Below are 12,353 nucleotides of genomic sequence, written 5' to 3' on the forward strand. Positions count from 1 at the left end.
ATAGAAAACTAACTATTGGGCTATATTCCAATACAGATACTAGGGTTTGTCATAAAGCAGATAGTAACTGGTTAGCTGCTGAGTGTTAGTAGGAAGGTGGAAATATATACTTTCACTTGCTGAAATGTGCAGCTGGTTAAGCCCTGGCTAGCACAACTGCAGTCTCTGCACCTAAAACAAAGCAGGTTAAAGAAGCTGGTCACAGACAAAGGAAGAGCAATGCCCATGATCTAGACACTATGGTGGCCTTTCCTTCTTAAGGAGAATACCTGGTTCCCTTATTTTCAACATGCATGATGACATCAAAAATAACCAAGTGTTAGCAATTTTGCAGTAAAGAAGGAAAAGACACTTGGCTTTCACAGAACTAGAAATTGTATCAGGCAAAATGGTGGTGGCTTTGATTTGTGGGCTCTCTGGCAGACTAACAAAATTCTAATAAATCCAGCCTCTATGAGCCTTCCTTGTATTTGGAAAAGAGACAAACTCACTGAAAGTGGGGGAAGAATGGAGGGCAGAGAAATGATGTTTCTCTTTCTATCTGTCCTTTTTCCAACTTACTGCTGAGGATGCCTATACATATTATCTTCACAAGGCTGAAGGTAACACCTGGGATTACCCCAGTAAGTAACACTACATGAAAACCACCATTTTAAAAGATAAACTTGCAGGTATCCTGATAGCAGACAATCAGACAAGCATTTCTTCTTTGATACAAAAGCTTGGATAACTATTTTCTGTCATCTTTTTTCCAGTTTATGAAGACCTATATAAACAAAATATTTTTAACCCAAAAATCAAGAGTCAGTCAGCAGAATTCACAGTAAAATTTTCTCTCTCATTCCCTAGACAGACTTTTGAAATGGAGTCAGAGCCTTAAATGTTAGTCAGTTTAAAATCCAGCTAATTTTGTCTCTTTCCTTATCTAGGCAAATCAAACATAAATGTAATCACTCATTGGAACAAATGAAAAGATGTGACCTGAAACTGGAGCAGATCAAAGATGTTTGGTCCTAGGGCCCCAGTGAAGAGCAGTGACACCCAGTGGCACAGTGTCTCTTGAACTTGGTGATTGTGTTCAGAGACAATTTCAAGACAGCTATGCTATTGGGTTACAGATACAAAGAGGATTACAATTACTCTAGCATGGAGAATCAGATTTCCATTCCTCAAGAATGACTAAAATTCCCCCAACTTTTTCTCTCCACAGATGGTACTGATTTGAACAAATCATTCCATGCTTCCTAGAGTAATCATGCAGCTTGTCTAAATTTTCTAAACATGACTTAACTATGATGAAGTGATCACTGTTCACACTAAAAATTATGGAAGCCAGAAACTGCATATTTTTCAATTATTATTTCAGGTTACATTGGAACTGTATAAAGACTTATTATTGATTCTTATACACTGACAATTTGATATGTACCTAATGGGAATTGTATTATTAATCCAAATTTCCAGAAAGGTGCTCTGAAAGAAAGGGCATGAGAAAGGTTATGGCTGTGGTATTGTAAGAAACTAATTGCTGAGAACTGTTCTCTGATTGGCTAGTGGAAATTCTCGTCCTAATTCCAAGTTTAAATTTCCCAAGAATCATACATAGGATCCCTTAAGTCTCATCACATATCTCACAGTCCTTCCCTATTGTATTATGTTTGCTATAATTCAACTATCTCTGGGAGTAGGGAGTTTTTCTAAGTCTAAAACATTTGGTGCAATGTACTCCACCTAATTTTCCATTTAATAGCTTCTAATTCAGCTTTTGAAAGCCAGCCAGGGAGCTGGCAGAGAGGCTAACCATGAAATGCTGGTGAATTCAGTTTCTGGAATGGAAGAGGAATGAGGTATTTTCAGATTCATCTCCCATTGTTCATATGATTCCTAAATTTCAATGCAAACTAACTGAAATCAGATCCGCATGGGATTTTAAGCTCCTAAAACCTATTTACATGACTGAACTCTCACTGAAGTTGACAGAAAGTTAAACACCTAAATAGAAATTAGTTTGGCAGATCTCAGCCCTATGCTTGTCTGGCTACAATTCGAATCAGTCCTTCCAAAGCTGGTGGACTGCTCTGGAGTAAGTTTTTAATTGATAACATAAATAAAAGGAAATGCTTGGTAGAAAAAGCACTAGCAGAGTGGAAAGACTCATATCAAGTTAAAATTGGCCAGCAGAACTGGTTTAAACTAACAAAAAACACTTGGTAGAAAACACCTTATTCACAATGCAAAGATAACCTGAGGGCAGCAAAGGACACATACACAAATCTACTGAGAAAAGGGAGGTTATGGCGTTCTGTGGAGACTTTTGTAGAAAGCAACAACTACAGCTGCACAGGCTGTGAAGAGAAGACAGTAATATGATATGGCATAGTTCCTAACAAAGTTAATAAAAAAAAGCCTGCCTACAGAACAGCTGCTTGTAGCTGGAGTTTGGATGAAAAGGACTGCGGCAGCCTAGAAGTCTGTAGGGCGGAATTAAGAGCGTCAATAGGAGGAAAGTGAAGAACAAAGTAGAACCGACAGCAGTGGGCACACACCAAAAAAAGTCTTCAGAAAACAGAAATAACTGAAAAGAAATATTCTTACTGACTATCTCCATTAAATTTTTAAAGCTTAGTTACACAAATGAGTTCCATGGGTTAAGCTGATAACCCTGATCATACTAAATACTAATTGAGTATAGAATGCTAACTTCAGGAGGAGTCATCATGATACAAAGTCCTGCTCAGTATGAATAAGTACATCATGAATAGGACTCAAATTATTTTGCTAACATAAAAATATAAAAAACTGTAGACTATTTTTCCCATGACTTGGGACTGACATTATCAGACATGCTTTAAAGGAAATTGCACAGTTGAGAGCACGTCTTAAAAGAGCCTCTATGGACCATGTTTCTCAGCCCTTAGCACATTAGAAAACTCAGTGTCCAACTGTGGGATCTAAGTACTGAAAAATAAAATCATGCAAATCTAGAGAGAAATGCACTTCTTTAAACTAAAAAAGAGTAGTGAAAAGCTACCTGTACTCAATTCTTAAATGTTCAGCCTTCCATTAAACTAAAACAGTCTGCTATTCAGTAAACATTTGTGTTTGACCTGTAGTTGCTATCCATGACAGCTTTGTACATATATGTCACCACCATTTCTTATATAGTAATGCAGAGTTGACCTAGTCCCTACAAAAAAAGACAAAAAGTCCTTTATCCTTAGCTATATGAATCATCTAGTTTATCAACCTTCTTATAAAAATCACACCAGTACAATTTCACTGGCAGCAACCAAGTGATACTGCATTTTTCTAGTGAAGATTTTCCATCAACCTAAAAGCCATCAACTTAAATTTGGACCAGACAACCAATCATAAGATGTAAAGAAGTCCAAATGACATAAAGAAAATTACATCTGGGAAAAAAATTAGTCATCTTGGAAAGAAATGTTTCAAAGAATTCACTCTGAAATTTTTACTGGATGATTTTACTTTAATACAATTTCAAAATGTGAACTTGCAGAGGGATTGAACATGTGAAACACACCGCCCTTTTCTGCATTAGTGACAGGGGACACTGAAGCTCTGCCATTTCCAATACAGTGGCTCTTCAGCAGGCTGATTCCTCAGGATAACCAGGGCAAACCATCTGCACTGCACATCCTACTTGCAGCCCTAAGAACCCCTTGAGGGCATGGGTTTAAATATTCTTCCAGTGCATCACGGTCATCTGTCATTTTCTTCACTACTTAATGAGGAAAATCATGTAACTCCAGTTCAGAGCTGTCATGAACTGCCAAATCCTGAGAAAAGGATTTATGGTGAAGGAAACAGCATTTCCTTGGATGTGAAGAAGGCTTTAAGCTCTTGCTATGCTTTGTGCTTCTCAAAGGTCTTGATTAAAAAAAGCCCACATTTTCCAGTGGGAACCTGCATACTGGAGATACAAATCCAGAACCTTTCGAGGGCAGAGTGTAAAGACATTTTGTGCACATGTAACAAAAGATTATGCTAGTTTGCCACCTCCACACCAAAAGACCTGAGAAACTTTCCCATCACCAATTCCTTTTGGCACTACTCTTCTTTATTCAGAAGGCATACTTCTGTGTAAAGCTACAAGTTAATGGCCTGGAAAATGAAGACCAAATTAAATGAAAAAGTGCTTCTTGGGCAAATTTCTAGCCATAACCATATTTCTTTTAAATTCAAGTCATCATGAATGCACCTCTGTTTAGCAGAAAACAAATGGTAAGGACTGTACCCGAGTACAGTGGGGGCCTCAACCTATTCTTAGACTGTGTTCAGGTATAATATCAGGTATGACTAGCAGTAAGGGGGAGAAGTGGGGAAATTACTCTCTGTGTCTTAGTACTGCAATCAATATGATTAATATTCTCAGAAAACAGTGAAAAGTCTATAAAGTAAAATCTAAATGAAAATATTTAAAGCAGAAGCAGTTTTCTTTTTATTAATCAAGCTTTGCATACCTCAAGTGTTTTTTTAATTGTTCTGTTTTTATTGTAAACTGAATGACTGTTACACTTGTCCCAGATTTGTGAGTTAACTGAATATTCACAGATTTAGTTTGCCTTTTGGAGAAGTTTCCTACTGTTTAATGGCTGTCTCTTGCTTCTAAAAATTCTTTCAACCTTAATGAAATTTCATTTTAATAAGTGCATTATCTTGAAAATAATCCAAGGATATATATTCAGTCATAAAATCCTAACTCATTTATGCATATATATGAATAGTATAGTATCTTTCATATCCCTTATAATGTATTTAATCACAAACTAATACTATCACTACAAAGCTGAGAGCTTTTATAACATACTGCAATCTGGCAGAGGTGGACAATGACAATGGAGCTAGATTAGACAAAAAACACTACTAATCTCCTCATAAATTTAAGTTTCATGATTGATGTTTATTTGTACCCAGATATGAACAAATTTACCTCAAAAAAGGCAAACAATCTTGCCAAGAATTTAAAGGTCAAATGCTATGCAGTGAGACACTGAGCCAAATTCGATTTCACTTTATGTCAGAAATAAATGCATTGTCAGTGACTCAGTGCTGGCTACATATTCTGTGACTAATCTTAGACCACCATAAATAAGAAGCTGACAACAGCTATAAAACTGTTTCCATTCCCATCCATGAATCTCCAATTCCTAGTATCCAGTCACTACAAAACAATTCATGCAAACACACAGCTAAGGAAATGTCCTAATAATAACTAGTTTGTTGTAAATATGACTAAGCAACAACAAAGCAAGAAAGGGTCAGTGCAGAGTTTGTGGCAAAAAGTACATGTGTTATAGTATAAATCCTTCACTTAGGAAAGCTCCTAGTGATAAGACACATGAAACAAATGTTACAAAATAAAGAGTGTAATAAAGTGGGTTTTTTTTTTCCCCTGCTAGCACAATTCCTTATAACATGGACCATAGGACACTACCAGTCTCTCCCTAAAGCCCATGGTTAATCCACAGCTTTCGCAGTCTTTCCTCAAGGACTAATTAATATCCACTCCCAAATTTCTCAGAAATCCCAACAATCAACTTTCTCAAAAGTTAATTCTCTAAAGAAGTGTCAGGCTTCTTTAACACTGCTAGAAGCCTTTCCCCCATCCTCCAATATCCAAGGAAATCTCCTGTTCTCCTCTGTTACCAGAGGGTAACATCCCTCCTAGGCAGCTATCTCAAAGTCTGAACTCCATGTCCAGGTTCAGTCTTGCTCTGGCTCTGAGAGTTGGCTCCTCAGCAGCCATGGTGTAAAAGAAATCTTTGAGTGTTCTGACTGCATTTGAGAAATGTCCAGAAACGCAGGAACATGTATCTAACATTGAACACAGCAGCTCAGCTCACTACATTATTTCCAGCCAACACTGTAAAATGTTGAGTAAGAGTATGCTCATGTCTGATACTTAAACAATGCCTTTGCCTTTTCAAAATTGGATTTTGAGCCCTGCTGATGAACAGAAGTTTCTGAGCAAACAAGAGGACAGATGAACCGGGCATAAGTCTTAAATTGCCAAGGTTCTGGACAGAAGGGGACTATCAGGGATCACAAATTGGCAGCATTTGTAGGGGAACTGTTGACAAGGAAGCCAATTTAGGTAGAAAATTTTCATCAGAAATGTGTATGAATATGCCACATCATAGTTCAAATAACAGATGTGGCCAGGCTTTAGTGGGATAGACTGTATCATGAGGAGGGGCAGTCATCAAAGTACAACCCTGGCTATTTTCACAATGCTGGCCAAAATATGCCAGCAAGGGGCTTGTCCTCATTTGGAGCTCATCCATTTAATCTGGAACCAAAGCAGCAGTAGTCCAGCTGACAACACAGACGTGGTCTAGATTCATTCAGACATTCACATCCACAAGTCTAATTTTAAGAAATTTGGAAATCAAAGCTCATAATGGAAGACCAAGGCTTTGTGGAGGGATCCACAGGAGGGACCCAGAGGAGGTGCATGCCACTCAGGAAGCTAGCAACAGGGAATCTAAGAGTAAGGGTAAGTCTGAGCTCCTCCAAGTTCAATGTCTGACTCAAATCTGCACAGCTGAGCTGCTCCCCTTCATTTGTCATTTGAACCAAAACCTTGCTCCTGACACAGAGTTTTGTGTTTATTATTTGCCAGATCTGAGAAAATTCTCTCTTTCTGTTGAAATATATACAAGTGCTGCGACTCATATTTAAAGTTATTCAAAAATGTAGTAATAAAGTACTACAAAAGCTCGGTTTGGTTTCTAAGCCTCTGGGGTACAGTAGCACTCCTCCATCCCACCCCTGTGTTTTCTAATTATCCAGCTTTTCTGAAATAGAGACCTACTGAACTCCATTGCATAAATCGATCTCACTTAAGAGAACACAAAAAACCAAAACAAAACAAACAAAAAAACAAAAAAAAAACCCCAAACAAACAAACAAACAAACAAACAAACAAAACTAAACTAAATTCAATAATTTCTCCTGTAATTTAGATGAAACATGAAATCTTATCTGGATGCTTATTGCTTAATATATTTTTTCAATTTTTATATTTAACTATCACCAAAGAAGAAAAACATCCCAAGAAATAGTCCCAAGAGTAACAATCACCCCTGACTGGAGGACTGAAACAGGCCTTTGCTTCCTGGATTCAGATTTGAGCTCCTCTCCACTTTCAGTTTAGAAGATAGGTACACAGCTATTCACATGGAACTAATTCTATTTTGCATAGAATATCATCTCCATGTTCCACATGTCAAGTGAAAGCACTGCCAAGATTAGGTGAAGTGTGAAGTGTGTGTGTGGAGAGAAAAAGGAAGACAGACTTTGGGTGAAAATTTTTCACTTCAATGCCAGAAAACCTGTCTACATTTTTCTTTGGATTTAGCTCACAATTTTCCTTCTTCCTTTAAAAAATCCTACCCATGAAAAGTTATTACAAAGTTTGCTTGTAGAGGCTAAATTCTTCTCAATTTCCTGAATTCTGAACAGCTTTATTGCCATTGAATTCATACCACTGCCAGTTAGCAAAAGCAAAACAACAAAAATTTCACTCCCAAAAATTTTTTCAGACATAGAGTCTCAAATATGATAAATACTCTAGGAACAAAGCAGATATTATACAGAAACCTAAATGAATGAAATAACTATTCAAACTCACATAGAAAAAGTTGTTCTTGCTGTGCTTTTAAAAATGGCAATTTATTCTCATCACTAGGTGTGTTCTATAACAGGACAAAGAGGAAGCCCTGTTTCTCTTCATTCCTTATTAGAAAGAAATTTAAACAACAGAATGATTTAACTGCCTGTATTGAAGCAGTTTTTCCATGCCTGCTTGTTTCATAGTCATCATTTAAATTAAGCAAAAAATTAACTCGAATAATTATTTACCTTTTTCTGGAAGTGTACTGGCATTGCATATCTGTTCTTCACCCTCACCAGCAGATGTTGCAGCTTTTATTTTAATTTGATAAGTAGCGTTGGAAAGCAGATTTCTGAAAGTATGCAGTGTACCAGAAGATGAAAGATTTGTAGAATTTCCGTCGACTGCTATGATGTAATGTGTAATTATGCCATTGGCAGAAGCAGGAGGGTCCCACTGCACTAGGATGGATTGCCAACTCGTTGCAATACAGCGAATGTTCTGTACAGCATCTGGCACTTAAAGGACACACAGGCACCAAAGATTAACATGCACATGCAACTAAAACTGTAATCACACAACAGTATCATTAGAGAAGCAGACACAGTGTTCATAGCAAGAGTCAAACACTGCAGTGTCAGACAAATTAATAAAAAAACACATTGAAAGAACAAAACTATGACTTTGTCCTCATTAGATGGTTCCTTTCCAACTGCTATGAATATGACTGCTGTTAGTACTTGAGAGAGAAGAGGCTTTCTATCTGGCTTCTTCCTAGTTGTGGGCTTCAGTTTTGTTTCCCCAACAAAACTTTTTGCTCATATTTCCCCCATGTGTTTTTAAACACAGTGTACTATAACATACACAGTATACAAACTCTATATACCTACTACATATACATAGCAACAGCATCAACAGTAGAAGTTCCTTATTTATCTGTTTTCTTATATATCTGTCAGCCTTATTTCTTTCAGGCCATATATTACATTTCTCTGTACAGAAGTCACTGGGCAGATTTCAGAGCTTTCATATCAGTTCTTTCAACTTATTGTTTCCCATCTATTTGCTGGTTGAAGCAAAAGAAATTTCTTAAAATACTCATAAAAAATTAATGAAGGTAGAAAATACTACAATCACTTTGAAAATAGAGCAATTATTTATGAACAATTGGTTAAAGAGAAATAAAGAAAGTAAGACAAGTATGGAATGTCAGTCTGAAATGAAACAACTGACGGATGACCATGGCTTTTGAAGAGCACCCCATTCAGCTGCAGGAGTCCAACAGCCAAACTGAACCAGCTCAGTGATGGTCCAGATTTCTGACAGTGTTGTAACTCTTTGGTACAATAAACTGTAAAACTCTTCCGCAGAAACTCTTCTTTACTGGTTCTGGAAAGAGTCTTCACTGGAAACATGATCTTAGCAGACCTGTAGTCATCATATGGGATCTTTTTATTTTGGGGTCTGCTCCCTTTGCTAACAGTGTAGAGGAACCTGGGAGCCCCCTAACCAATGCTTGTTCCCTGGCACTGACAGCTCTTACAAAGTCGGGGGGTTGCTCTGACCTGGAAAAGAAGTTTTGTTGTGCAAAAAAAACTGGTTTTGCACAACAGCCAGTTTCACAAACCCACAGGCTGTCTTTAGTGAATGTTATGTATTTCACTTTTAGTGGCTAGCTTCCTTCCTAAAATAAGTTCTTAAAAGAAAAAAAAAAGTTAAAAAATTTCTATTTGTCTAATGTAATTCCAGTTCATTTGCCAATCTTTTATCCAGCTGCTTTTGATACTGCTAATGTTTCAGTTATTTTCACAGGGATCTGAATTATTGCTTTGATCTGCAAAGACTGATACCTATCTAATTTTCCTCCCTTTATCTGTGTTGCTATTAAAAGATTTATAGTAGCCATGTAAGCCTCTCATTTCAGATGAGGACATTTTTAATTCTACACTTCCGAAATCAGACTTCAAACCTAGTCTACAATAGGAATGTGAATCAGTGCTACACAGGCAAGAGACAATGAGTTAGTGTTAGGTTATATTTTGTTTGGAGAGAAGAGGAAGACTTTTGTTCAACCATACAAGGAAAACAAATATAAATGTATTTAAAACTGTCAGAATTGCAGCTCAGAAAAAGTCTTAGCTAACCTGATTCCATCGTTGTAAAGTGGACAGCATTACTGAACTGATTGCCATTCCCAAGCTTGGTAAACGCAGAGACACTGATAAAATAGGGGCTGTATGGTTCTAATCCAACAATGTTTGCCTCATGGTTTGAACCTGAAATGTTCTTAAGGAAGGAAATATTATTAGTACACAATTCATCTCTAGAAACATTGTAGCCTTCACCTTGAAACTACTGAAATGAACAGAAAATTTACAGCCACAGTTTTGCCTCTTCCACTCTGAGTAGCTTTCAAATACTGAAAACTATTTCCAACTTCACAACAACCCCTCGCACCTTATACTTCCTTACAGATCTATGGTGGTTTCTATGAAACTACCCAAAGAATGTGTTTCCAAAGGTAGCTGGCTGTAGAATCCACTGTTTCTCTTTCACATGCTCATAGCGGCTTTCAGGAATTATGGAAGAAACTGGAATGATGCCAGCATTTCCTCCCACAATGGGGAATTACACCAGACCTCACTCACTGCAGCATTGTCTTTTCCTGCAGCTTCTACAAGCATCTCAGATGAGCAGGGTTCACTCTATAGTTTCTAAGCTTGAGATGCAATCCTGACCTCAGCTTGCTGCCTTTGCAGTTCACGGAACATTCCTTGAGGCCACCCAAGCAATCAGATTTAAGCCTTGCTCAAATTTTGTATGTCATAAAATTATAGATTCATAGAATGGTTTGGGTTGGAAGGTGCCTTTGAAGACCATGCAGTCTCAACCCCCATACTGCGAGCAGGAAACCTTCCATAAGACTGGGTACTCAGAGCTTTACCCAGCCTGGCCCTGAACATTTATATAGTATCTACTTCAGTTGCAATTTACTCAGTTCTTATTCTTTGATTTTTTAATGAAGACCTCTGAACATATCTTACCATTTTTTAAGATGGTAAAAATTTTTGAATCTTGAAAGTCCATAAGGTACTAAATAGTTAAACAAAGATAGCCCCAAAGCAACTAACTTCTGTCATTTTTTAACATCAAGCTTACACTAAAATACCAAGTAAGATTAATAAATCTCACTGTTAATGAAACATTAGAAGCTCAAAGCACATTAAAATCAAACAATTTTTCCTGTTTAATTTGAAAAATTGAATTACAGGTATGGGAAGGAAAATAAACTGTCTTAGCAAATAGGAATTTATAGGAGCTTCATAATTCTAGGAGCATAACAAGCATTTAAAATATTTGCCATAACTTTTTTTTCCTAAAGCATGAAAAAATACTTTAAAAGATTATACACTCTTAATTATAAACATACCCAAAAAAATAGTTTTTCAGTGTTGTTTTGATAAATCTTAAAATTATATCTCATAATAACACCATTTGACCGGGGACTTGGATCCCATTTTAGCCACACAGAATCGGCGGTGTAGTTGATAATGGTCAAATTCTGGGGTGGAGCTAATGGCACTGCAAAAGAGAAATGCTATTGAGTACCAAATCACAAATACTCCAGGCAAAACAATACATGCAGGAGAACATAGGCACTTTTGTTAAAATTTGTATCTGAACTCAAGCTAACAGTACTTCATTGCTATTTAAATCTTTTTTCTTACTCTTTGACATGAAACAAATTCCATTAATCCAGAATACATGTTTAGTCAGCAAGGGATCTTCTCAGAGATCTAACAAATCTATTAATCACTTAAACATCCCTGCTGTCAGAACTAAGAGATTTCTCAGAAGTCATATTACATATATAACAGGAATGCAATACACTTTGCTTCTTCCACCCATATATGGACCACAACTCATCATACATTTAAAAGATGTGTAATTTACCATGCAGGGGAGAGGAGGTCCATGTACAGGAGAACTGTGTGAATTTGTCAGAAATATTTCCATGTTTTATCATTTTTCAATTACAAGGGGGGATGAAGAGAAAGGTACTCTTGTATGCTTCAAAATCCCTGACACTTTGCAAACTGTAACACATTCCAAAGGCAAAAGATGTTTCTTCATGGGGTTATTTTTGTAATCCTGTGCAGAATGTGACCTCCTCTTGTGCACTGTGGCAGGAGGAGGAGCACTCAGGAAACACTTGCCTTGCGGTGCTTCCTTCACTTGAAAGCTCTTCACTCACAGACTAATGGAAAATTAATCCTTCATATCAACAGGTCTGATTCTCAGATCTAAGATAGATGCTGTAATAGAGCTGATATTTTGAAGTTGTTTACAATTGAATTTGCTCACCTGACTCATCTGTGTAGAACTGAAGCACAGCAGAGGGACCAGATCCTTTTATTGTTCTGGCAGCTGTATAAATGCTGTACAATGTGAATGGCAGAAGATCTTCCAAAATGATAAAATTATTGGTGGTAGAGAATGAGCTATTCCTTTCTGGCCCAAATAAATTTAAATCATAATGTATTATAATACCATTTGGCTTAACAGGAGGGTCCCATGAAAGCATAACTGAGGTAGTTGAGAGATTTGAAAATGTTCTCATTACAGGCGCTGATTCTGGGACTATATGAAGAAATAAGAAAGAGAAAAACAACTATAATCTCAGAAAAATATGAGTTACAATGAAAAATTCTAT

At 37.0% G+C, this 12,353-nt stretch overlaps 1 protein-coding gene across 1 annotated transcript in view; it reads right to left on the reverse strand.

Annotated features, from left to right (window-relative positions):
* Positions 1-12,353, reverse strand: part of PTPRQ (protein tyrosine phosphatase receptor type Q) — a 99,806-nt gene that overhangs the window by 50,120 nt on the left and 37,333 nt on the right. The window contains exons 22-25 of the mRNA XM_054632156.2: positions 12,005-12,280; positions 11,070-11,221; positions 9,784-9,925; positions 7,888-8,157 (exon numbers count right to left, since the gene is read on the reverse strand). Of these exons, the coding sequence (XP_054488131.2) occupies positions 7,888-8,157; positions 9,784-9,925; positions 11,070-11,221; positions 12,005-12,280 (840 nt within the window). The remainder of the gene's footprint in view (positions 1-7,887; positions 8,158-9,783; positions 9,926-11,069; positions 11,222-12,004; positions 12,281-12,353) is intronic.

The sequence above is a fragment of the Agelaius phoeniceus genome, chromosome 5, assembly GCF_051311805.1.
Source record: "Agelaius phoeniceus isolate bAgePho1 chromosome 5, bAgePho1.hap1, whole genome shotgun sequence".
Lineage (NCBI taxonomy): Eukaryota > Metazoa > Chordata > Aves > Passeriformes > Icteridae > Agelaius > Agelaius phoeniceus.